General features: G+C 45.0%; 2 protein-coding genes across 10 annotated transcripts in view; one reads left to right on the top strand and one right to left on the bottom strand.

Moving 5' to 3' along the window:
- Positions 1 to 13192, top strand: part of TBCE (tubulin folding cofactor E) — an 84553-nt gene extending 71361 nt beyond the window's left edge. For 3 of the 8 annotated variants that reach the window (XR_002338963.1, XR_002338965.1, XR_002338964.1), the window contains 12 exons: positions 1249 to 1348; positions 2518 to 2620; positions 3824 to 3900; positions 4645 to 4740; positions 5519 to 5583; positions 5676 to 5740; positions 6355 to 6621; positions 7033 to 7186; positions 8812 to 8880; positions 9391 to 9449; positions 12646 to 12737; positions 12907 to 13192. Coding sequence is in view for 2 of the 8 variants with exons in the window: in XM_021074397.1 (XP_020930056.1) it covers positions 1249 to 1348; positions 2518 to 2620; positions 3824 to 3900; positions 4645 to 4740; positions 5519 to 5583; positions 5676 to 5740; positions 6355 to 6510; positions 7033 to 7186; positions 8812 to 8880; positions 9200 to 9207; positions 9398 to 9449; positions 12646 to 12737; positions 12907 to 12999 (1130 nt within the window). In the remaining 6 variants the exon portion in view is untranslated. Of the gene's footprint in view, positions 1 to 1248; positions 1349 to 2517; positions 2621 to 3823; positions 3901 to 4644; positions 4741 to 5518; positions 5584 to 5675; positions 5741 to 6354; positions 6622 to 7032; positions 8881 to 9199; positions 9208 to 9390; positions 9450 to 12645 lie in introns of all 8 variants that reach the window. The other 5 variants (XR_002338966.1, XR_002338967.1, XM_021074397.1 and 2 more) reach the window with 4 other exon arrangements.
- B3GALNT2 (beta-1,3-N-acetylgalactosaminyltransferase 2) overlaps positions 11117 to 24526 on the bottom strand; it is a 69330-nt gene continuing 55920 nt past the window's right edge. The window contains exons 8-12 of one of the 2 annotated variants that reach the window (XR_002338968.1): positions 22377 to 22560; positions 19043 to 19168; positions 18119 to 18278; positions 17222 to 17327; positions 11117 to 14737 (exon numbers count right to left, since the gene is read on the bottom strand). Coding sequence is in view for 1 of the 2 variants with exons in the window: in XM_021074398.1 (XP_020930057.1) it covers positions 14603 to 14737; positions 17222 to 17278; positions 18119 to 18278; positions 19043 to 19168; positions 22377 to 22560 (662 nt within the window). In the remaining variant the exon portion in view is untranslated. The remainder of the gene's footprint in view (positions 14738 to 17221; positions 17328 to 18118; positions 18279 to 19042; positions 19169 to 22376; positions 22561 to 24526) is intronic. The other variant, XM_021074398.1, reaches the window with a different exon arrangement.

Genomic DNA, 24526 nt, shown 5'->3' with positions numbered 1-24526 from the left:
GGGAGGGTTGGAGTCCAGGATGGGGACACAGGGCAGCCACAGTAGCTGCACTACAGGGATGGGAGAAAGGGCCTGGGTTGGAATCTAGCCCCAGTGCTCTTGCAGTGGCTTTGCACCCATCTGAAAGCTAGGTTGCTAGGGGAGGAGCTCTGGGGGACCGGGGACACTAGCTGGAACCCAGCTGGCCCCTGCTTGTAGCTCCAGTCAGTATTTGCAGGATAGAGGTTTGAACTGAACGGTTCATACAGAGTAATGAGTCAGCTTCTTTGGTGGCTGGTCCAGCCCTGCCCCAGGCTTCTCTCTGCTCCCTGCCTGTAGTTGCCAGGCTGGGCACCTCCAGCATCAGTTCAGAGGTTTTCTTTTTCTGTCCTATTGGTTCCTCCTGTGGGTTCCTGTGCCAGTGGTCATGGGTGTCAGACTGACTTCAGTCTACAGGAAATGCTCTGAATTCCAGACCATTCTTAGCATTTTTGAACCTGTGTCCAGCTAACCCTGATTGTCCCCCTGGAGGTGCTTGTCCTCACATGGGGATTCCATGGTGCAGGGGACAGCTGTGCCCCACAGGAGAAGACATGTGCTTGATGCGAGGCTGCAGGAGCTCTGTGGTCCAGGGGCAGGGCGTCTGGGTGCCCCTGAGGTGCTGAACAAATCAAAACAAATCACTCTGGGGTTTTGTCCCTCTTTGTTGGATCATGCTAGAATGGTTTATGTTATGATATTTGGTTCTTACTAATTTGATTGTCGATGTCTGTCTTGGGTTTGCAGTATGTGACAATGAAGTTTTTAGTTTCTAGATGAACTGTTAGTGACTTAAAAGGGTAGAAGTAATAATGTGCTTATGAAAAAATTTCAAGCGAAATGGAGGTTATCAAGTGAAAAGTTAAAAATCCCATGTTCCAGGGAGTTCCTGTAGTGGCTCAGTGGTAAAGAACCTGACTAGGATCCATGAGGATGCTGGTTTGATCCCTGGCCTCACTCAGTGGGTTAAGGATCTGGTGTTGTCACGAGCTGTGGTATAGGTTGCAGACGTGGCTGGGATTGTGCATTGCTGTGGCTGTGGCAGAGGCCAGCAGCCAGCTGCAGCTTCAGTTTGACCCCTACCCTGGAAACCTCCATATGCCATACCTATAGCCCTAAAAAGCATAAAAAAAAAAAAAAAAAAAAAATCCCATGCTCCAGAATTAGGAGGTAACTACCATAATGTCTTTTATGAATCTTTCTATGTTGTTTCTTAACATGTGCATTTAGATATTAGAAGCATAGATTTGTCAAAAAACCTGTTGTCATCATGGGATGATGTCATAGCTATTGCTGATCAGCTCAAACACCTGGAAGTTCTGAATCTCAGGTATGAACCCAATTGTCATTTGATGGGAAGTCCTAATCTATCCTGCTCCTTCAGGGCACCTCTGTGGGAACGAGGTGGGGAGGGTGGATTAGTTGAATTTATCTAAGTTTAATATTCATTGATTATCAGTTTTTCAAATGGTCACGTGAGGCGACTCATTGACGGCGGAGTGCTTTACTTTTGATTGGGGTGGGGGTGGGGTGGCCATATTGAGCTGGAAGGTCTTCATATTGTTTACAATATGACGGTCAAGGATGGGGCATCTGGGGACCTTGCTCTTCAACTGGGGAGCAGGAGGTGTGATTAAAAGTGCTTGTTCACTCTGAGGTGCCCAGCATTTAACTGCTTTTGGAATGGGTCATTTCACTGGGATGCTGTTTAATTTAGTTCTGTTAAGGACTTTTCACTAAGATCTGTATTTTACTAATGTCACAGTTTTCCAGGCTTTCTTGAATATCTGATTAGTTTTTAATCTCAGAACCTAACTTTCCAAGGGACCAACTAGCCTCCCACCCCTTTTCATACCTGAGCCAAATTTACATGTACAGGTGAGTGGTCCTTGCTCAGGGAGATTCAGTGAGTGGAGCAGATAGACAGGCCTAAGTTAGTTATCCTTCCAAAAAGAAAAATATCCTTTGACCCGTGGTGTCACCTCTTCTGGAAAAGGGGCTGATGTGCTTTTATGGCATCTTTCAAAATGACTGTCAGGACAGGGGTACCCTCTAAGATCACGCTCTTGAGAGAGCACTTCAGGGGCAGTGGTTTATTTCATCGTCCTGATGGCAGAAGGGCAGACTGTTGAGAAGCAAGATTCTTGCCCACAATCTAGTGCATCAGTAAGACCCTCATGAGGGGGGCTGAATTCTGCAGTGCCAGAGCTGCAGCTTGTGAAGCCAGCAGCTGACCTCAAAAGTTGATGCCTGGGCCTTTGTTTCAGGATATCTGTGGCCTCACTCCGGGAACGCACCCTTGCCTGTTAGACTCTAACAAGTCGTATGTTGTAGATATTAAAAATGAGCTAGTCTGGACTCACTTTGTTTTTGATATGATTGAATTTTAAGGTTGAAACAAACCAGTCCTTATTAAATCCTAAAACGTTGCTTTCGGTTGCTGTTTCAGTTGGGTTTACTCTGTCACAATAAGCACCCCGTGTCTCTTTTTCTGCACAGTGAAAATAAACTAAGATTTCCCTCTGGTCTACCATCTCCAACCGGAACATTTTCTATGCTGAAGGTTTTAGTGCTTAACCGGACAGGAGTAACATGGGCAGAGGTAATCATATTTCTTTGGTTTATTACCCAGTGATAAGCAGTTTTAAGTTCTTGGTTTAATGGGGGATTGAAGCCTGAGCATGGCTTCATTTTAATCATCCTATTATCCAGATAATAGGGTTCTTCAAACAGCATTTCAGAAGGGTATTCCAAAACCCTTGTGGTGAGTAGAGTTTTGTATCTGGGAATCCATTCTCTCTCTGCTCCTCCGGTTGGTTCTGGTGTCCCCTAGGCCGTGGCACGCATCGTGGCCTGCAAGTACGCGCTGAGCTTTTGAAAGCCTTGACTTAGCTCTTAATGGAGCTTTCCGCTGCCTGAGTTTCCCCTCAAGTGTTCTTAGGCAGAGGCTGAGCCACCGAAAGCTTTTCACATCCTTTTCTTGTTTGCAGTTCAGCCTCTCGAAGCCACTGTTTACATACACAGCTGGGTTTGAAAGTGGACTCGTGGATCCTGGGCCCGGCAGCCTTTGGATCCGGTGCCACTCTGTTCTGTCAGAGGCTGACTGACCTCACACACCCAGAACATTCCACTTTCAAACCAAGCGTAGAGCAGGATATCCCAGCGGGGTCGTTCATCTGGGAAGTGCCCGCCAGGGCACCTCCCGAGAGATACATGGCCTTCACTTGGGCTGTTGGTGGCCATGGCCATGCCACTTTCTTCCTTGGGCTCCTCCCCTGAGGGCTGTTCCTTCTCAGAACAGGAGGAAGGGCACAGGGGAACCTATGGGGGAGACAGCGGTGAAGTCCAAGTGAGGAAACTGAGAAGCAGTTGAGAAATTTTGTCCTATTAGTACATTCTTTATAAACCCAGATTGGCATCGAGAAGTGAGGGAAAGTGTTTAACATCAGTTTCCTAATGCTGGTTAAACAACCTGTATCACATACTAAAAACATGCCAAGTCACCACATCCAGTTCCACTTTGGCGGGTCAGGGGACACCTGACCAGTGGGCCGATACCCACCTTGCTTGGTTCCAAGCCGGGAGTACGTGCTTCCGTGTCATCAAAGCTCAGCCCTTAACACTGTCATTTCATCAGCTGTCCTCCAGCACTCCTGGCCTGAGACAGTGTGGGTTACAGAATGTCCAGAGGCGCTTTACTTTTGAAACAGGAGCTAAACTGAATCCGTGTGGAGGTTTGGAGTCACAAACACATGGGAAAAACGACCAACGAGGCTGCTTCACCCTGACTTGAGTTTCCCCCCAGGTGCTCCGCTGTGCCTCTGGGTGGCCAGTCCTTGAGAAACTGTACCTTGAGTCTAACAATATCATCATTTCAGAAAGGTAACCAGGGTTTACTTCAATGCATATATTACCACAAATAAATGGTCTCAGTTATAGCTAATACAGTTTTTAGAAGGATTTGCACATAAGAATTAGAAAAATGCTTATTATTTATTGCCTTCACAAATTAGAATATCAACTAAGATTTCACCAAGAGGGTTTTTTTTTTTTTTTGTGGTTTTCTTATGGCTGCACTCGTGGCATATGGAAGTTCCCAGACCAGAGACTGAATCTGAGCTGGATCCTTTAACCCACTGTGCAGGGCCTGTATTGAACTCGCATCCTCCACAGCAACCCATGCTGCTGTAGTCAGATTCTTAACCTACTGGGCCACAGCAGGAACTCCCAAGAGGTTCTAACAGGAAGTTCTATCAGAGTGAAAGCCTTAAATGAAATATTATTGGCCCTATGAAAAAAACCTAAATTTTTAATTTTGAGGTAATTTTAGATTTACATGCAGTTATAAGAAATAATACCCAGAGGTCACCTCTACCCCACCTTACCCCAGTTTTGACCCTTGTGTTACATCTTGCAGAGCTGTGGTCAGTATCACAACCAGGACACTGGTCCAGTCCAGACCGGAGGGTTCCCCTCCCACTGGGGTCCTTCATGGTCTCTTTCATAGTCATGTACTACACTTGTCCCCGCCCTCTGCTTACCACCAAATGCAGGTGTTTTGAGGCCGAATCTTTGAAAACAATTGAGATTAAATTTACATTGAAAACCTTTTTTTTTTCCATACAGGCCAGCTGACGTTCTACAGACGGTCAAGTTACTAGACCTTTCCTCTAATCAGTTGATTGATGAAAACCAGCTGTTTCTAATAGCTTATCTGCCCAGGTAACCTGCTCCTAAAAATGCCTGTTACAGTTGTGTTCAGTACATTTTTAGTGAATGGAGCATGTGCTGTGTCTACTTTGTCAGTGGAAATATGATGGGATTCCCAAATCAAGTAACTGATTCCCTTTGGGAAATTTTCTTTGAAATTCCTCTAGAGAATGGCCTGGTGAACCCCATCCAGTGTGTTCTGTGTCTGTACTGGATAATTGAGTGAATAATTCAGCCCTGGTGCTAATCCCCAAAGTCTTTCATTAAACTGAGGCCCATTGAGCACCTAGCACAGCAGGAGGCACCAGGAACTGTCTGATGATTGCAGAATCTTCACAATGTAGCTCAGAGCCCACTCTGCACACCCTAAATTGGACTCTGTGGTTTCTAAGCCTTTCACATGGGATGAAGAGCTAGGGCAGAAGGAAAAACGTACACATCTAGTCTGGTTAATAACCCATAGCATTTTAGGAGTTCCCGTCATGGCTCAATGGTTAACGAATCCGACTAGGAACCATGAGGTTGCAGGTTCGATCCCTGACCTTGCTCAGTGGGTTAAGGATCTGGCGTTGCCGTGGGCTGTGGTGTAGGTCGAAGACGTGGCTCAGATCCTGCGTTGCTGTGGCTCTGGCGTAGGCCGGTGGCTACAGCTCCGATTGGACCCCTAGCCTGGGAACCTCCATATGCCACAGGAGCCGCCCACGAAGTGGCAAAAAGACTAAAATAAAATAAAATAACCCATAGCATTTTATATTGTTCTGAGTAATCAAAAAACATTTTTACATTTCAGATTAGAACAACTAATCCTTTCTGACATTGGAATTTCCTCTCTACATTTTCCGGATGCTGGAATTGGTATATAAGATTATTCAGTAACCCCTCCCCCGGCTCCCCGCTACTTGAGCTCTCTTTCACTTCTGTGTAATTTAATTCTCCTTTTATTCTAGGGTGCAAAACAGCCATGTTTCCTTCCCTACAGTACCTTGTGCTCAATGACAATCAGATATCACAAGTAAGAGCTTCTTCAGAACATATGTGCTACACAATCACTTATTTCTACTCTCATGATGGACTTGGTAGTTTCCTTCTATTAAAGAATATTGTAGGAGTTCCCGTCGTGGCACAGTGGTTAATGAATCCAACTAGGAACCATGAGGTTGCGGGTTTGATCCCCGGCCTTGCTCAGTGGGTTAAGGATCCAGCGTTGTCGTGAGCTGTGGTGTAGGTTGCAGACGTGGCTCGGATCCCGCATTGCTGTGGCTGTGGTGTAGGCCAGCGGCTACAGCTCCGATTCAACTCCTAGCCTGGGAACCTCCATTTGCCACGGGAGTGGCCCCAGAAAAAGGCAAAAAAAAAAAAAAAAAAAAAAGAATATCGTAAATTGAAAGAGAAACTCCTTCCTCGGAGTGAAACTCCTCATACAAAGCCAGAAATCTTAAGAAAGAAATTAGTGTAATTCACACTCAAGCAGCCTGTCAGTTCACACAGCACAGTTGTAAAGTCCGCGCTCCTGGTGGGGTCTCATTGCCTGAGGAGATTTGGGCTTTTCTGCTGCTAGTCCAAATAATCTGACCGCTGAGCCTGAAACATGTTTCTTTTCATGTATTTTCTTTTGCTGGGTCTCAGTGGTCCTTTATCAATGAGCTGGATAAGTTACAGAGTCTGCACGCTCTGTCCTGTGCCAGAAACCCGCTGACTGAAGAAGGCAGCAAAGACGCGCAGACCACTCGTCAGTTCATCATCGCCAAGATCGGCCAGCTGCGGACCCTCAACAAGTGTGTGGTGAGTGCTGGTGTGGCGAGGCGTTTCCTAAATTGGAAACCAAGTGATTGCTGTAAAAAGCAGTTACGGTTGAAGACGGAAAAGTGCATCGGAGTTGTTTTCCTCCAAATGGTAAATGGCACCCCTGTGTGTTTCAGTCGGGAGGGGGTGTTACACTCAGACGTGGGCCCGGGGATGGGGTGGGGAATCCTTGGCTCAGTTTATTGTCATTTGAGGCGGGGTAGGAACACCCAGTCCTTTCTCAGTAAGTCAGCTCCTCCAAGCCGATGACCGTGACTGGGCCCCTGGCAATAATCCAGAAACTGGCAGACACTCTCATGAAGAAAAGTATAAAACTGAAACCCGCTTTTCTTTTCGAATAAACTCCTGGATTCTGTTAATGTTAAAAAGGAAAGGTAAAAATGCCGGGTCCCGTCCCCCTCCACTGGATTGTTCTCTGTGGGTAGGCGGTGGAGAGAGGACGGGGCAAGATACCCTTGTTAGAAAAATGCTTTGTAATAGACTTGTTTCACACCCGTACAGATTCAGCCTGAGGAACGGCGCGGGGCTGAGCTTGACTACCGAAAAGCATTTGGAAACGAATGGAAAAAGGCCGGTGGACATCAGGATCCAGACAAAGACAGACCCAACGAGGAATTTCTTGCAGCGCATCCTAGATACCAGTCACTTTGCCTCAGTTCGTATACTTGTGCCCGTGCCCTGGCCTGCAGGGCTTTCCTCTGGGGCAGTTTCCCTTGGGTGTCAAAGGAGACCCTCAGTGTTGTTGCTTTTCTGCTTTGGGGATTTTTATGCTCATCTAAGTGGACAGCCGGGGCACCTGTGGCCCCCTGGAAGCAGATCATTAATCTCTCAGCAGAAGGAAGCTGGGAAGTCTGGGGCTTTCTGGAAGGGAGAGCCTGGTATTTGAGGAGGGGAAAGCTGCTCTTAAAATGGCAGTTCTCATCTTGGTGCAAACTCACCAGACTCTCGTTCTCAGGAGGTGTGGGGCACCATTCCCACTTTAGGAAGAGCAGGAAGTGCCCCACTTCATCCCAACCCTGGCTGTGCCCGCGCGAGTTTTTAAATGAAGGGCTTTTATTTATTGATTGTCTTTTTGCCTTTTCTAGGGCCACTCCTGGGGCATATGGAGGTTCCCAGGCTAGGGGTCTAATCGGAGCTATAGCCACCACGGGCTACGGCAGAGCAACAGCAACGCAGGATCCAAGCTGCGTCTTCGACCTACACCACAGCTCACAGCAACGCTGGATCCTTAACCCACTGAGCAAGGCCAGGAATCGAACCCACAATCTCATGGTTCCTAGTCGGATTCATTAACCACTGAGCCACGACGGGAACTCCTAAATGAAGGGCTTTTAAAGTGTAACCCAGGCCTTGGCATTCTTCATGCTCCTCGGGTAATTTTACCATTCCTGGAAGTTGAGTGCAATTTCTCCTGAGTGCTCTGTTCTGAGGGCTCCCCAGGCCTGGCTCCTTGGCCCTGAAGCTCCACCTTCAGGACCCTTTGTTTTGACTTCCATTTTGTTTTGACTTATTATTCCAAATTTCACTTCTATGTGATTTTCTTTTTTATGTATTTCCTAATGTGAGCAGCTTACTGCATAAATGCTTCAGGCTGGAGCATTATCTTTGAGGGAGAAAAGTTGCCTGTGGGAATTGCTTTCAAATTATTCCATTAGCTGGCCCAATTTCCTGGCCACTTTACATGAATTCTGAATCACTTGGGGGTTGGGGTAGGGGTGGGGGGAGGTTCCCGAAGGTCTGGCTCAATATCTCCCCGCTAAGAAGGTAGAAGACAAAGCCGACACTTGGGGGGAATTTAGACATTGTGTCCCAGGGGCCCAGCAGGAGTCAGAGCAAAGGGGCTGCTTTCCTCATGCCTCCCATAGAGGCTGCTTTTCCTGGCAGCACCCAGACCACCACTGGCCAAGTGACTAAAAGCTGGTGAAGGTGCCTGAGTCATGTTTCTCTCAGGACCCAGAAAGGGGGAACTGTTACCAAAAGGCGAGACTGATTCAGCATTTTAAGATTTGAGAAGAGAGCCTGTTTGTCAGGATGCCGTCTCTGAGGATCAGTGGTCACAGATGACAGGGGGATTCTGGGCTTAGAAGCGGCTACTGTCCATTCCTGCAGGAATACACTAGACAAGTAACTGAATTAAATGAAGCAGGGCCAGGTTAGCGCCCGGCTGCTGCTGGCTTCATCCTGGGAAGGGAAAAGGCTATGTGGATACTTAACTCACCTTTCTCCCTGACAGTGGCCTTTTGGGCTATCATTCATCTTTTTGTATTTCTTCTTCAACAGAATATGGTGCACCTGAAGATGGGGAACTCAAAACACCACAACCATTTTTGCTCAGAAACGAGCTACTAAGTAAGAACCTCACATTCCAGCTTATTTGGATTTGAGTCCTTAGGTGGGGAGACATAATGGTGATAGGAAGTGTTTGCTTCTTTCAAGTAAGCACCTTGATAAGTATTTTAAAACAAATGATGACTCTCAAACATCTGAATTCTGCTGTCAAACATCTTAGCAATTGTCGTGCTTTAAACTCATTTAATTGCCTTCTACGTGGGGGGAGTATTTGGTGAACCGAATCGTGATTTGGAAATCTGTGACTTTTCTTACACTTGAAAACCTAGGTAAAGAAAGTACTAAAGGGAAGAGGGAAAGCAGTAGAATGTTGGTCCAGCTCTGTTTGTCACTGTCAGTAATTCAGTGACGTATTAAGAGAAGGAATCTTATGCATCACTGGGTCCTATTCCTTTACTGGGATTAGAGCCAAGTTGTGCTGAAGGGCTGCATCCTGGGGTGGCTACTGTTAACGTGTGCAGTTTAAATCTCTACTCACCAGGGCTCAATTCTTCTCTTTTTTCTTTCAAGCACTGAGATAAAATATCCTAATCAACTTGGTCAGAGAGTCATAGAGAAACAACTGCCAGGTAAGAACAAGTCTCTTGGAGTTCCTGTTGTGGCTCAGTGGTAACCAACCTATCTAGTAACCATAAGGATGCAGGTTCGATCCCTGACCTCGCTTAGTGGGTTAAGGATCCTGCATTGCCATGAAGCTGTGGTGTAGGTCACAGATGTGGCTCGGATCCCACGTTGCTGTGGCTGTGCTGTAGGCCGGAGGCTAGAGCTCCAATTTGACCCCTAGCCTGGGAACCTCCATATGCCGCAGGTACAACCCTAAAAAGGAAGAAAAAAAAAAAAGTCTTCCCTCCTTATATTTCTTCAGCTGTGGACTTCGCCAACTTCCAGGTTCTCATTAGGTTTTTATATTCTAAACTCCAGTCGATCATGCCAATAACTTCACTCCCCCAGGAAGTTCAAGTTCAGCTCATCTAGGAAGGAGTTTTGTTGGAACTGGAAGCCTCTTGTGTGGAGACCCCTTTAGGCAGAGGCAGGTGCGTGGGCGGGCTTGGCCCTTTGGAGTCCCCACCTCATCCTACCCTAGCCCGCCGCTGGTTAGTTCTCACAGTGCTGTTCCCGGGGCCTTTCTTGGCCAGAGACACTGTGGCACCAGGCTCGAGGTCTGCTTACCATCCCTTCATGCAACAGGGGCCCTGTGCCAGGGAGCTGAACCGTGACGTACCAGGACACTGATGGCTTTCTTACATCCTACTCCTTATGTCAGCAGCCCCCCAGAGATAGCTCTCAGATGCTCCTCTGAGGGACACACAAATGGGTTTCTTTGGGAGAAAAAAAAACAAAACAAAAAACTTCAGACCTTTAAACCTTAATGCTGCTGGAACTAAATTCATTTTATTTGGAAAATAAGTATTTTATGTCAACAAATTAGATCAATGTAACTTACCTTAAGGTTTTGCGCAAAAGAAAAATTAAATTACAGTCTGAATCTGAAGCTGAAACTTGATTCACGGTTAAATACTAAAATATAGACAGCTTAAATTTAGCATAGGGAGGATTTGCAGAAGAAATAAAATATCTGTCATCATAAATGACTCTAGTGAAATACCTTTCTCTTTGACTGTCAGTGCAGTGAATTCATATTCATTTTTTGGGTTTTTTTTTTTTTTTTTTTTTTTTTCTGTCTTTCTAGGGCTACACGTGTGGCATATGGAAGTTCCCAGGCTAGGGGTCAAATTAGAGCTGCTGCTGCTGACTTACACCACAGCCACACCAGAGCCTTAACCCACTGAGCAAGGCCAGGGATAGAACCTGCACTGCCATGTATACTAGTCGGGTTCTTTACCACAGAGCCACGACAGGAACTCCAAATTCACATTGATTTTTAAATTCATTTTTTATCCAACAAAATGAGCTTATCACAGTATTGCTTATGGAAGGCTTTGTTTGTACCCCAAAAAGTACTTCTTCATGAATGAAAACCATCACCTAGTAGCAGCTGACCAGTACTATTCCATTTTTAGTTACTGACAACCCAATTTCTATTCCTCTGCTGTGTCGTTTGGTCCTGTTACATAATGACAAATTGAAATTAGTGGCTTCCTGGGAGTTCCCGTCGTGGCTCAGTGGTTAACAAATTCAACTAGGAACCATGAGGTTGCAGGTTTGATCCCTGGCCTTGCTCAGTGGGTTAAGGATCCGGCGTTGCTGTGAGCTGTGGTGTAGGTTGCAGATGCAGCTTGGATCCCGCTTTGCTGTGGCTCTGGCGTAGGCCAGCGGCTACAGCTCCAATTCGACCCCTAGCCTGGGAACCTCCATATGCCGCGGGAGCGGCCCAAGAAATGGCAAAAAGATTAAAAAAAAAAAAAAAAAGAAAAAAGAAATTAGTGGCTTCCCCTTCATTATTCTGTTTGCAAACTTAAATCCTGTTAGCAAGGGCAGTGAGGGTGTTCATGGGGGTGGACAAGGGAAGGAGGACCAGAACTTTCTGTTACTATGATTGGCTTTGGATGCGTTTGCATTTCCCTTCTCCCTTCCAGGTACGAGCTCCACAATGTCCCCACTAGATGGGTGTTAGGCTTCCTTTTCAAGGCTTGCTCTGGGAAGGGACTAGTGGGTGTGTGAGCAAAGGCTTGGGCTCCTCTCCCCCCCCACAGTGCACATCTGGCTGAGTCCCCTTCTTCCCTGTTCACGCTCTGAGTGTTATTAATCTTCAGGTAGAACTAGCAGAGATTCAGAAAAACCAGAGGAACTATGTAATAATTATGCTTTAAGCTATTCAGGATCTGAGTCCTATATTCTGTAAACTCAGCAGTCAGAGTTAACCCATCACTAACCACCGTCTGAACAGTGAAAGCCAGACCACCTAAATCTTTTGAAAGGACAAAAGGGCAAATTATGTTAACTGAAATGATAAATGTCTATTTAGTGTCTATATTCAATGCATAAGAAAAGGGTCATTTTTCATTCTAAAATAAAGATAACATTTATTATCACAATTGCATAAAAACACAGACAGCTTTTACAAAAATGATTTTTGATAGAAAAATAGTTGTTTGAATACATGTGATTTTTGTAGGAACACCACACTATTGCTGTACTTCCAGCTAAAGCTTCAAAGAAACTAAATTTCTTATAATCAAAATAATCCAGCATTTACCACAACCCATCTTTGGAAAGAAGTTCATAGTGTTTTCTGAACAAATCAAAGCATTACTCACTAAGTTATACTCCCGTGCCTGACAGTCCCTGTGTGTGTGTGTCGCACATAGTCACACACTGATGACAGACTGGGAGCGCTGGAAGGGGGCTCGGAGCCCGTTCTTCTGCCCCTCACTTTTCAGAGGAGGAACTAAGGCTGGAGAGAGTGAGCCACATCCTCACGGTGCCTGAGCCCCTCACCAGCGTCCTTTCAGTATTTCATAGGTAAGTAATCAAAAGGTCTAAAAAGTTAATGACTTCACTGACGCTTATTCTCTGTGCTGAGAACATGATTTCTGGTTTATTCAGGTTAGGAGGACACAGTAACACCTCTGAAATGGTGTGAAAACTCATTGTCAAAGGGCACTTAGGTCAGACAAGGGCTCCCTTTCCCGTCACCTCCCAAACGCCCCCCCTTCGGGGGCGGGGAGGCACCATTCACTTGGGAGAACTGCTGCTGTGAAACAACAGTGACGGCTGTGGTGCAACTGTGGTCTTGTGACATGAGCCAGGTAACCAGGTAACTGTCATTTGAGAGAACTAATGGTTTTTTCTTTTCCTGGATAGAATCCATGACAGTTCAAAAGGTGAAAGGCTTCCTGTCGCGTCTCCTCAAAGTGTCTGTGTCAGAACTTCTCTTGTCCTATGAAAGTCCCAAAGTAAGTTGACCAGCAAAACACAAAGTTGACCTGAGTTCCCCATGGAGCTAAGTCTATGTAACACGCTCGATTCTCAACAGAGACCACACGTCTTTGTTTGGCAGGGAGGAGTGGGCATATGTGTTTGTCAGATGTTTTCATCACTCCCACCCCTTTGTTCTAATTTTAGATGCCGGGCAGAGAGATTGAACTAGAAAATGATCAGCAGTCATTACAGTTTTATTCTATAGAAAATGGAGACTGTCTATTAGTGCGATGGTAGCAGCCAACTAAGAAAATCCAGAGATTAGAAAATTCATTTATCATGACTGGACGTAAATGACTTCTTGGGACAGTTATGTCCAAAAAAAAGGTTTCACCACTTATCCTAAATAGAAAACAGCTGTTATTTTTCATAGGGCAAAGACCAAGGCTTGTATATATAATAGCAATAATAAAAGCTTTGCATCTACTAATGATTTTTTGATTTTATTTCATATAGTATTTTAGTTTATAACTATTTCGTTATGTGAAGTTTAAATGCTAAATAGAACCTCACTAGTCTAATAAACCTGAACACAGTTAATGTCTGTCACAAAGACCAGTTTTTTGTTTTTGTCTTTCTAGGGCCGCACCTGCAGCATATGGAAGTTCGTTCCCATGTAGGGGTCAAATCAGAGCTGTAGCTGGTGGCCTACACCATAGCCATGGCAATACCAGATCTGGGCCATGTCTGCAATCTACACCACAGCAATGCTGGGTCCTTAACCCACGAAGCGAGGCCAGAGCTTGAACCCACATCCTCCATGGATACTAGCTGGTATCGTTACCACTGAGCCACAATGGGAACTCCAAGACCAATTTTAATGGAATCCTCTATTGATGCTACTGGTGGAAAAAGTTACTAAAATTAATGGAGACGGTCATTTTGGAAACGTCCTTTAAACTCAAGGAAACACATCCTCCATGTAACATAAATGCTGTGATCTCTCCTCTCAGAGGCATTGTTAGAGTACCTACAAAAATGACATGCTTTTCCCTACAGTTACCCTAAGCTGAGCACATATTCTACAGAGGATCCCCAGCTCTGATTGAAATTACATCAGGCAATGGAAGGAAGAAAGCAAACTTATTTCAGCGCCAACTATTTAGAAACCTCCTTCCCTATGGTACTAAAACCCTGAGAGGAATTTAACATTTTTAAAAAATAGGAGTACTACCCTGTGATCTTCAGGATGGATGTTAAATGGCAAAACACAAACTTGAGTGGAATTAGTCCACTTAATAAATGAACTTTAAAACCAAAGTCCAGAACTGAGAATCACACTGGTTCCTTTTCAAGTTCAAGTTGCCCACTTCATTCAGAGATCCACAAAGTCCGACATGACCCCCAGAAACCCCCCACTTTGGTATAAGTGACCACTGCTCACGAGTGACCATACAGCATCTTGTGAGTTCTTTTTTGGCCCTTAATTATCCTAATCATGCTATACAGAGCTATTCTCCGATCCAGATTGAAATTCAAACTTTCAGTTACTAAAGATTTCTGAATGAGGCCAAGTTTTAACCAAAAATGATTGATAGGTAATAAATTACTAACTAGAAATAACGCACCAGGATTTAGAAATATTTTTTGTTTTATAAGCAATTTGGTACTTGTCAAGTCCTCTTCCAATATATAGGTAAAATTTTTCTTATGCCACAGGATCTGTTGATTTTTTAAAAAGGAAATTTTGTGCAAACATTAAGAAACACCACACTGAGTGACAGGTCAAAGTGCCAGCCAAGAACTGTCCTGAAAGGCAATACAGTCTGAGGCCAAACATTGGGCTTTCCTCAGACAGGCTCCGGGCCACCCTGACCTTTAACACCGAGGATGCACAGCGTCATCTTGCGTCACACTGACAAGGGTCCCCGCACAGCTCCTTCAGCTTCCACAGCTGTTTCAGCTCCTGGGGCGAGTACTGAGGCGAGGACAGCATCCCTGTCTCACAGGTCTTCTCACACAGCCACAGCCCGTCCTGTTGGAAGACAGAGCGGAGGCTGACTGGGGGAAGCTGGGACCTCAGAGACAAGTGTGTGAGAGCCACTGGGTCACTGGGGTGAAGGGAAAGCACGCACCGGTGACCCTGAGGCCATGGAATAAGGCAACAATGCAGCATGTGCCTCAGGGCTTCGCAAAGGGAGTTCCATGAAAAGGAAGTGCGGAAACCACAAATGGAGAGGTTCACATTTGCTCCTGCAGATGAGGTGGCCAAACAGCAGTAGGAACAATAGCAAGAATTCTGAGGGAATGAATGCCCATGGTATTCTGGAGACGACACCAAGTGCTCTATAAATATTTTCCAGTGTAATTCTCACAATAACCTCAAGAGGTAAGAATGACTTCCTTTCTACAAATGAGAAACAAAAGAGAAGAACCTTGCTCCAGGTCATAGCAAAGTCCGTGTTGGGAAACTCAGTAGGAGGGATGAAGACGGAGTCTTGTCAGTTCCACGGACTGGCTTCTGAACTAGCAATATGGCAGAATACAGATCCCATTCAATTTGAGCACATAAAAATGTGGGATATGATACAAAAAGTCTTTCTAAAGCATGGCTCAACTGGTGGCAAAGGAGATGACAGTGGAGAGTAGAAGGTCCTGGAGTCAGCGTGTGCCTTGAAGGCCCTGCTGGGTGTCAACAGGCCACATCCAGGGACAGGAGCCGGGCCAGATCTCTCCTTGCAGGGAGCTGTGCCTCAAGGGGCCAGTCTTGGGGTATTAAAACTGTTAGGAGTTCCTGTCGGGGCTCGGCAGAAACAAACACAACTGGTATCCATTTGGATACGGGTTCCATCCCTCGCCTCACTCAGTGGGTCAGGGAATCTCGCATTGCTGTGAGCTGTGGTGTAGGTTGCAGACATGGCTCAGATCTGGCATTGCTGTGGCCCCAGGTCGGCAGCTGTAGCTTCAATTCAACCCCTAGCCTGGGAACTTCCATGTGCCACAGGTATGGCCCTAAACAAAAAAAAACAAAAGACAGCTGCTCAGAGGAGGCTTGTCTGTCTCGGCTCTGACCTTGGGCAGGTGGGATGGAACCCTGAGCATCCGGAAACACAGCCCGCACTTAGGCAGGTGTGTCTGGAGTCACATTCTGTGGAGCCTCAAAAGTACGGAGACAGGTCAAGACGGCAATGCCCTTGGGTACATGGCACCAAAATGGAAATCCTCTCTGGGATAAACCTCAGCTTCCAAGGAACAAAAGGTCACAATAAAAACAACTTTTATGGAAATGTTGTAAGGTTAGGTTGTGATGATGGTTGTACAACTATAAATAAAACTATAAATAAAATAAATAAAATTCACTGAATTAAAAAACTATAAATAAAATTCACTGAATTAAAAAAAGCTTCTAAACATATCCAGAAACAGGTTCCACAAGCAATAGGCTGCAGAAAGAACAAACTACAGAATCGGAAATGCAAACACTATAGATAGATGTCAGAAAGATCACATGCAGAAAATAATTATATGTAACATTAAATAAATCAAAAGATGGGACCGAAGCATGACAAAGGAGCAGGCCTAAGAGAGCTGACAGAGCCGGTCTGGGTTTGCGCCTGTGCACCTGAGGCTGCACTGCACCTCAGGCTCCAGGTGCTGAGAGTCCCTACTGCAGCAGGCACCGTGCCTTCCTTCTGTCCCTTGCGTCTTCTGTGGCTAAAGTGGGAGCTGCCAGAATCAGCAGAAGTCTCTGAGTTAAAGGCCAGCTTTGTGCTTTTTTCCTCAAGCCTCCTACTTTCCATTTCTGGTCTCTGCAGATGTTTATTTATTTATTTTTTTTCCTGGCTCAGTTATCAATGTATTTTCAAAGATGGCTCATAACATTTTATCTGGTTGTTTTATTTGCATCAGTCAGACGGGCTGAGACCTTGGACCATCCCATTGCCAGAATCTTAAGTCAGCTGATGCTTTAAATTTTAAAGCTGCAAAGAATTTCTGATCAAACATATAAAATAAAAACCTCATTCTTCTTTGTGGGCAGGAGAACTTCCATTCAGAACATTTCCTTTTGGTTTAAACTCAGAAAAATATTGTATGAGACCGAAGTGGATTACAGTGAATTAAGTCAAGAGCACAGTGAGGATGCTAGACCACCTTCACACCATTGTTTCTACCCCAGGTCTGACAGAGAAACTGCACTTCTTTTTTTGTTGTCTTTTTGCCTTTTCAAGGGCCGCTCCCGCGGCATATGGAGGTTCCCAGGCTAGGGGTCGAATTGGAGCAGTAGCCGCAGCCTACACCACAGCCACAGCAACGCCAGTTCCGAGCCCCGTCTGCAACCTGCACCACAGCTCATGGCAACATCGGATCCTTAACCCACTGAGCGAGGCTAGGGATCGAACCCATAACCTCATGGTTCCTAGTCGGATTCATTAACCACTGAGCCACGATGGGAACTCTGAGAAACTGCAGTTCTTGACACCACAGAACCCTGAGGCCAGACCCGCTCAGATGTGCTTACCTGGTATCGCTTCGGTCCTATGGCTGCCATCCAGATGCCCATGCTCACATCTTCACCCTGTACAAGCCCCGTGAAGTTTAAATGCAAACATTAAAGGCCATTTCATCTGTAAAGACAAGGCCACACCCATTTGCATAAGTAATCTTTCTACCTTGTTCTATAATTATTCTAACATGAAATGCCAAGCCTGCATTCACACTGATATGCGAAGCAAAAGCTACTGGCCGGGAACATGAAGCACGTGTACCCACTACAGCGAGCAGGTGCCCCTCTTCTCCTGGACTTTCCAGTTCCAGCACTAACAGTATGGAAGACAGAGTGGATCTAAAACTAGGCAGAGCTGTTTTAGTGACACTGTTCCCAGAATCAGCAAAAGAAGGCTTAGTATTAGCTTAATCTTTCTTCTTATGAATATATATATATATTTTGTCTTTTTAGGGCTGCACCTGTGGCATATGGAGGTTCCCAGGCTAAAGGTCTAATCAGAGCTGTAGTCGCCGGCCTACACCACAGCCACAGCAATGTGGAATCCGAGCCGCATCTGTGACCTACACCACAGCTCAAGGCAACGCCGGGTCCTTAACCCACTGAGCGAGGCCAGGGCTCAAACCCGAGTCCTCATGGATGCTAGTCGGGTTCGCCAACTACTGAGCCATGACGGGAACTCCATGAATATAAATCTTTACATGCCTCCAGGGACTACACCTTTAAATAGAGGCTGAAAACATAATAAGTAGGCTCCAGGAAGACCAAGGAGCAGAATTTAGAGCCAATATTTGAGGCTGATGATACACAAAGAGTAACTCGCTTTCCCTGAGGAAGGCTGGCTCTGCTTCCAGTGATGAGCTGCTGGGCAGATGAAACTGATGTGACGAGTGTGCCAGAAACCTCAGTTACCTGGTATGTCTTCAGTCTGCCCGAGTTACTGGCCAGCCAGCGGACGATGTCGCTGGAGATCATGTACCCTGACCCACAGGCAAAGGCGGGGTAGGCTGGCCCAGGGTACTCCAGCTCCTGCCACTTCCCCGTCCGGTCAACGGCCCAATTCAACCTGAAACTGAGATGCAAAATGAGCTGGCTGCTTCGTGTTCTTAAGTCCTTAATGACCCCTGCACAGAGGTAAGCTACAGAAGCAAGGAAAGCATGAGAGGTTTCTGGGTTTTTTGGTTTTTGTTTTTTTTTTTTTTTTAGTTTAAGGAAAGGAATTCTTTATCCAGTAGTGTCTTATATAAAAGACTGGTATGTTGGAGTTCCTGCTGTGGCACAGAGGGTTAAGAACCCAACTGCAGTGGCCTCAGGTAGCTACGGAAGTGCAGGTTCCATCTCTGGCCCAGTGCAGTGGGTTCAAAGATCCGGCATTACTGCAACTGTGGTGCAGGTTGCAGCTGCCGCTCAAATCTGATCCCTGGCCTGGGAATTCCATGTGCCACAGGGCAACCAAAATGGGGGAAAAAAAAACAACCACCGATCCATACTGCGTTCCTAAAAAGACACAGAAAATGGTTCAGAAATGTGTCACACATTTATTCTAATGTACAGCAGCTTCTAATTTGAGCAGCACTTAATCTGTAGGGCCTGAGGATAAAAGCCACATCGTTTCCACTCCTTCATTATAGTAGCCTGAGGTTTTCCATTTCAAAGAGCTCTTCTCCCTCCCACTGTAGATTATTAAAATATCGTCACCCAAGAAGAGCCTCATAGGGAAATTTGCTATCTCAACCACATTTTTCTTATGAAAACTGACTTGTATATTTCATTTTAAATGATCTACTTTGCTCAGGTACATGTAGTGATCACTGCTGGGCTAATAACAATACTTACTTTCCCCACCAAAAATTAGGCCCGTCCAGCTTCTTGAGGGCAATTCTATTAAAAACAGCTTCCAAGTCTATGTAACAGTCGTCATCTGTCTTTAGCAACAGATCAAAGCTGGTTGTCTCCACAGTCCTGTTGGTGAGAAGGGGGACTCAAAGTTAGGGCGTCCAAACAAGGAAACGGAGAGACACCAATGTGGCGACAGTGCTATAGCGACGGAGTTACCGAACCGGCCCGGTGCTCTCGGTACACGTCTCCAGTTTCTCCAATGCTGGGAGCACTTGCTCCAGTAGAACTGTTTCTGCCAAATACTGTCCTCACTCCATATTAACTGAGTGGCATAACACAGAGCTGCCAAGCCAATTTTTAAAAGGTATAAAGGAAAAAGAACACAATGAAAAGAGATCTGGACAAGGGGGATGTAATCAAACAAATGCTTCTTAGGCACCATGCGGTCAGGCCAGCAGGGCTATTAAACATCTGACCCTCGCCCCTGGTGTTTTGTTTTCTTCTTTTTAATTTTATCGAAGTAGAGCTGATTTACAATGCTGTGCGAATTTCTGCTGCACAGCAAAGTGACTCCGTTACACATAGATGTATTCTTTTCCATTACGGCTCATCACAGGTTACTGAATGCAGCGCCCTGTGCTCTGCAGTAGGACCTTGTTGTTTATTTCTTTTATGTATTACAGTTTGCATCTGCTAACCCCAAACTCCCACTCCATCCTCCCGCAGCCCCTCTCCCCCTTGGCAACCACACATTGGTTCTCTATGTTTAGGAGTCTTTCTTTTTCACAGATATGTTGATTTGTGTCCTATTTTAGATTCCCCACAAATAAGTGCTATCATATGGTCTTTGTCTGACTTACTTCACTTCGTATGAGAATCTCTAGGTCTATCCATGTGCTGAAGATTTGCCCCCGTTTTTTCTTTTTCATGGCTGCACCCCCACCATCACAGAGACTACATTGGGTCCTTAACCCGCTAAACCACAATGGGAACTGCCCTTCTTATGTTCTTAATAAGAGGCCCAGGATGAGGGGACAGGTGTCCCTCTTGGCCTTTCACACAGAACACTGCTGTACAGCAGAATCTGTTCTTCGCTATTTCTATTAGCTATCAATATATCAGATATTTTATGGTTTTTAAATAGCTGAGTTATATTACTGAAATGCATTTTCCCTTGTAAATGATTTGCAGCAATCCAACTATTACAAATAACCTTCTGGAAGGCACAAGAGGGTGATTTCACTTATCTAGACATTTAAAAAATATAATGGCGGGAGTTCCCGTTGTGGCGCAGTGGTTAGCGAATCTGACTAGGAACCATGAGGTTGCGGGTTCGGTCCCTGCCTTTGCTCAGTGGGTTAACGATCCGGCGTTGCTGTGAGCTGTGGTGTAGGTTGCAGACGCGGCTCGGATCCCCCATTGCTGTGGCTCTGGCGTAGGCCGGTGGCTACAGTTCCAATTCAACCCCTAGCCTGGGAACCTCCATATGCCACGGGAGCGGCCCAAGAAATACCAACAACAACAACAACAGCAACAACAACAACAACAAAAAAAATATATAATGGCAACTAGAGACAAAATTGATTTCACATTGCCAATCTCTGTACGTCTTTTTTAAAAACCCAGAGTCCTGGAGATGGGATTAAGATGGCAGAATAGAAGGACTGGAGCTCAACTTCCCTTCAACCAAATGGACTGGAAATGTTCAAACAGGTATCTTATTCCAGAGGACAAAGAAGAGACCACATCAAGAGATGCACTGGTTAATAAAAGTGTATTTGAATTACCCCCCCCCCAAAAAAACCAAACAAACCCAGAGTCTTGCTAGGGAATCAGTCTGATGACATACATTTGAATGAAAGAAATCTGGAGAAAGTTTCATCAGATCACAAAATGGTGAATTTAACAACGGGTCCACCACAAAAAGTATAACCCTAAATTTTTATTTCTAGTGAGGCCATACAAAATATTTATTTGCTAATTAGAAATAAACTTGTGATAAAGACACTGAAGTCACTGAAGAATCAACTGAAATGAAGCTATATGAATAAGGAGGATGTCTTTGCCATGTGGAGGGCAGGTGGGGGATGGGCTACTGGGAAGCGGGTCCCCACCCACAGCCCTGCTAGGTCACTGCAGGGTTCCAGGTGGGGGTGATGGCAACTTGGACTCACACGGTAGTAGTGAAGTTGAAATAAAGTGTAAAGAATAAAAATTCACAACGGATACTAAAACAACAACAACAAAGGCCACAAAGAAGGACACTAATGATAAAAGGATCAATTCAAGAAGAAGATATTATACTCATCAATATATATGTCCCTAATATAGGAACACCCAGACACATACAATAAATACTAACAGACCTAAAAGGAGAAACTGAGGGGAATACAATAGTAGTGGGAGGCTAACATCCCACTCACATCAATGGACAGATCCTCTAGAGAGAAAACCAGAAAGGCATCAGGGATCCCAAATAAGACAATACAACAGCTGGACTTAATTGATATTTCCAGGACATGACATCCAAACCTCAGAATATGCATTCTTTCCAAACGCACATGGCTTAGGACTGACCACATCCTGGAGAACAAAACTAACCTCAACAAATAGGTTTTAGTTCTAAAGTCAGGACAGAGAGTATCAAGGGGCTCGACAACAAATTATGGGACCCTAGAGAAGCTTAATAATATTAATGAGTATATGTATTCAATTAATAGCAGTTACTATTATATATTGTTATTGTTGGTTTTACTATAAAAGTAAGAGTTGCAACCAAGACCCAAGAAATACTGGAGGGCCTGGGAAGTAGTAATATGGTAGATTCTAAGGGTTATTGACTTTCGCCTTATATAATGTTTTGGGGGGAGGAGAGAATGGAAATATAACACAGATGTTCAGCAGAACAGAATTCAGATGAGTAGCCTGGGTGTGAGTGAATAAATAAGTGGGGGATGGAGGTGAGTGGGTATGAAAACGACTGAAAAAGGACCATTTTCAAACTCACCGATGTCTATCTAATGTTGGCTTGAGACAACAACTGTGGCACGTGACAATGACTCAAAGGCAGTCAATTTTTGCCTTGTTTTTGAGAGATTAGCATCGTTCACATTATGGATTTGCTAATCAAAATAACAAAGCGGCAGTATTTTAGAAGATCCGTCCTCACAAAGAACTAGGATACAATCAATCACATCCCAGGTCTCCTAGGCTCATGGGTTTAAAAAAAAAAAAAAAAAAAATCAAACAAACTCACTGGTCTGATGTTGATAAATTGTTTTATACCAAAAGAAAAACAAAACAATACCTACCCGACATTTTTATGACCTACCATTTATAGAAGTTCAGTAACTTTGCAGGAACATTTCGGTAAGTGTCGACAACGTCCACGAACACAATGTCGTCGTAGAGGCTGCTCTCCTCCTTCAGTAAGGCATCTTCCTCCTGGAGACTGCTTATGTGATCATTAAGTCTTCGAGGGCGAGAATGAAGGTTTTTTAAGAGAGCATCACCTTCTGAAAGGAAAAGGGGGATGGAGAAAAATGCTATCACAAGCTTTAGACCCAGAATTTGTAACACGGCACCAGTGCTCTTCCCATAGTAACCTAACAAACACAGCTGTCAGGACTGCCGAGGGCGAACGAGGGCACTCCAGACACTGTCGCTGGGAGGGTCAGCAGATGTGCCCACTTTGGAGAGCTGTTCAGCAACACCTAGTCAGGCTACAGGCGTGCCTCATCATGACTCCTGAAGTCCACTTGGAGACAGGTCCCTAGAGACGGTATTTCATACATTCGCAAGGATATTTATCACAGCCTGGGTTGTGACAGCGAAAAGAATGGAACCAGCCTCAACGCCAACCAATGAAGAAAGCTAAACTGTAGTACATTCACACAACGGAATAGAGCAGTTAAAAAAATTAGCCTGATCTTGGATGTTAAGAAGAATAGCACTGAAATATAATGCCCAGTGAGAAAAAGCATCTTGCCAATTGACATATACAATATGATTCTATGGGTATAAATTATAAAATACTTTAATCAAAACTATATGTTATTAAAAGTTATGTACATATGGAGTAGAAAAACAAGAATGGAAAATATGAAAAGAAGCAAGTATGACAAAATGGAAACATTTGTCAATTCTAAGCAACAAGTACATGGATGTTTCTTACAGCACCTGTTTCTGGTTTACTGATGATATTTCATAAAGAAAATTATTACCAATATACTTAAAAAGACTCTTTTTTTTTTGCTTTTTTAAGGCCGCACCTGCAGCATAGGGAAATTCCCAGGCTAGGGGTCAAATCGGAGCTGCAGCTGCCCGCCTACACCACAGCCATAGCAACAAAGGATCCGAGCTGCGCCTGCGACCTACACCACAGCTCACAGCAACACCAGAACCTTAACCCACTGAATGAGGCCAGGGATCGAACCCACATCCTCCTGGATACTAGTCGGATTCATTTCTGCTGTGCCATGATGCGAACTCCCTAAAAGACATGTTAATGATCAGCTCACAACTAATGAGTCACTTGTCACATCTGTGCAGGGACTGTCCTCAAGGCAGCAATCCTTTCACTAGGGCAGGATTTTCTCAACTGTCTCCAGTTATTACAAAATTTCTGAAAAATAAAAAAGTGAGTGGCCGAGGCCTGGGAAAGGGAAAGTGAGAGTGTAGCACTCCACTCTCAGGAACTGCAAACAGAAAGCCTGGAGGATGGAGTCAAGGACTCTATTTGAGTTCCACCTCTGCTACTATCTGTGATCCGGGACAAGTTACACAGCTCCGGGCCTCAGTAGCTCTTCTGTAAAAGGAGTTGGACTAATCAGTGGTTTTCAAGAATGCTTACTGGAATACGGATTCCTAGACCCCCAGACTGAAGAGCCAGCCCGTCTGGGGTGGGCCCAGGAATCTGTATTTCTAACCTGTGACTCCTGCCACTTTGATGCAAGTGGACCACAAACGACCCCTTGAGAAACAGGCCTAAATGACTTCAGGTCCCTTTCAACTCTTAGATTCTACTGTAACATCCTTTTAGTTTAAAGATAAGCAAAAATATACACAATTTAACACCTGAAGCAAAGTGAAAGTGTTATAAAATTATGGTAATAGGAAAATGGTTGATAACAAGAGCAGAAATTAAACACAGGCTCTTTTGGAGTTCCCGTCGTGGCTCAGCAGGTAACAAACCTGACTAGCATCCATGAGGACATGGGTTTGACCCCTGGCCTCACTCAGTGCGTTAAGGATTCTGGCATTGCCATGAGCTGGGGTGTAGGTCACAGTTGCAGGTTGGGTCCTGCATTGCTGTGGCTGTGTATAGGCCAGGAGCTGTGGCTCTGATCCTAGCCCTGGTCTAGAACTTCCATATACCGCAGGTGTGGCCCTAAAAATACAATAAAATAAAGTCTCTTTCATGAACAAACTGTACATCTTGTTCTATGCTGCATATACCTGAAAAATAAATCTGTGTTTTAA

This window comes from Sus scrofa, chromosome 14 (assembly GCF_000003025.6).
Source record: "Sus scrofa isolate TJ Tabasco breed Duroc chromosome 14, Sscrofa11.1, whole genome shotgun sequence".
Taxonomy (NCBI): domain Eukaryota; kingdom Metazoa; phylum Chordata; class Mammalia; order Artiodactyla; family Suidae; genus Sus; species Sus scrofa.
Note: the sequence above shows the minus strand (reverse complement) of the source record. Positions and strands in the feature narration are given on the sequence as shown.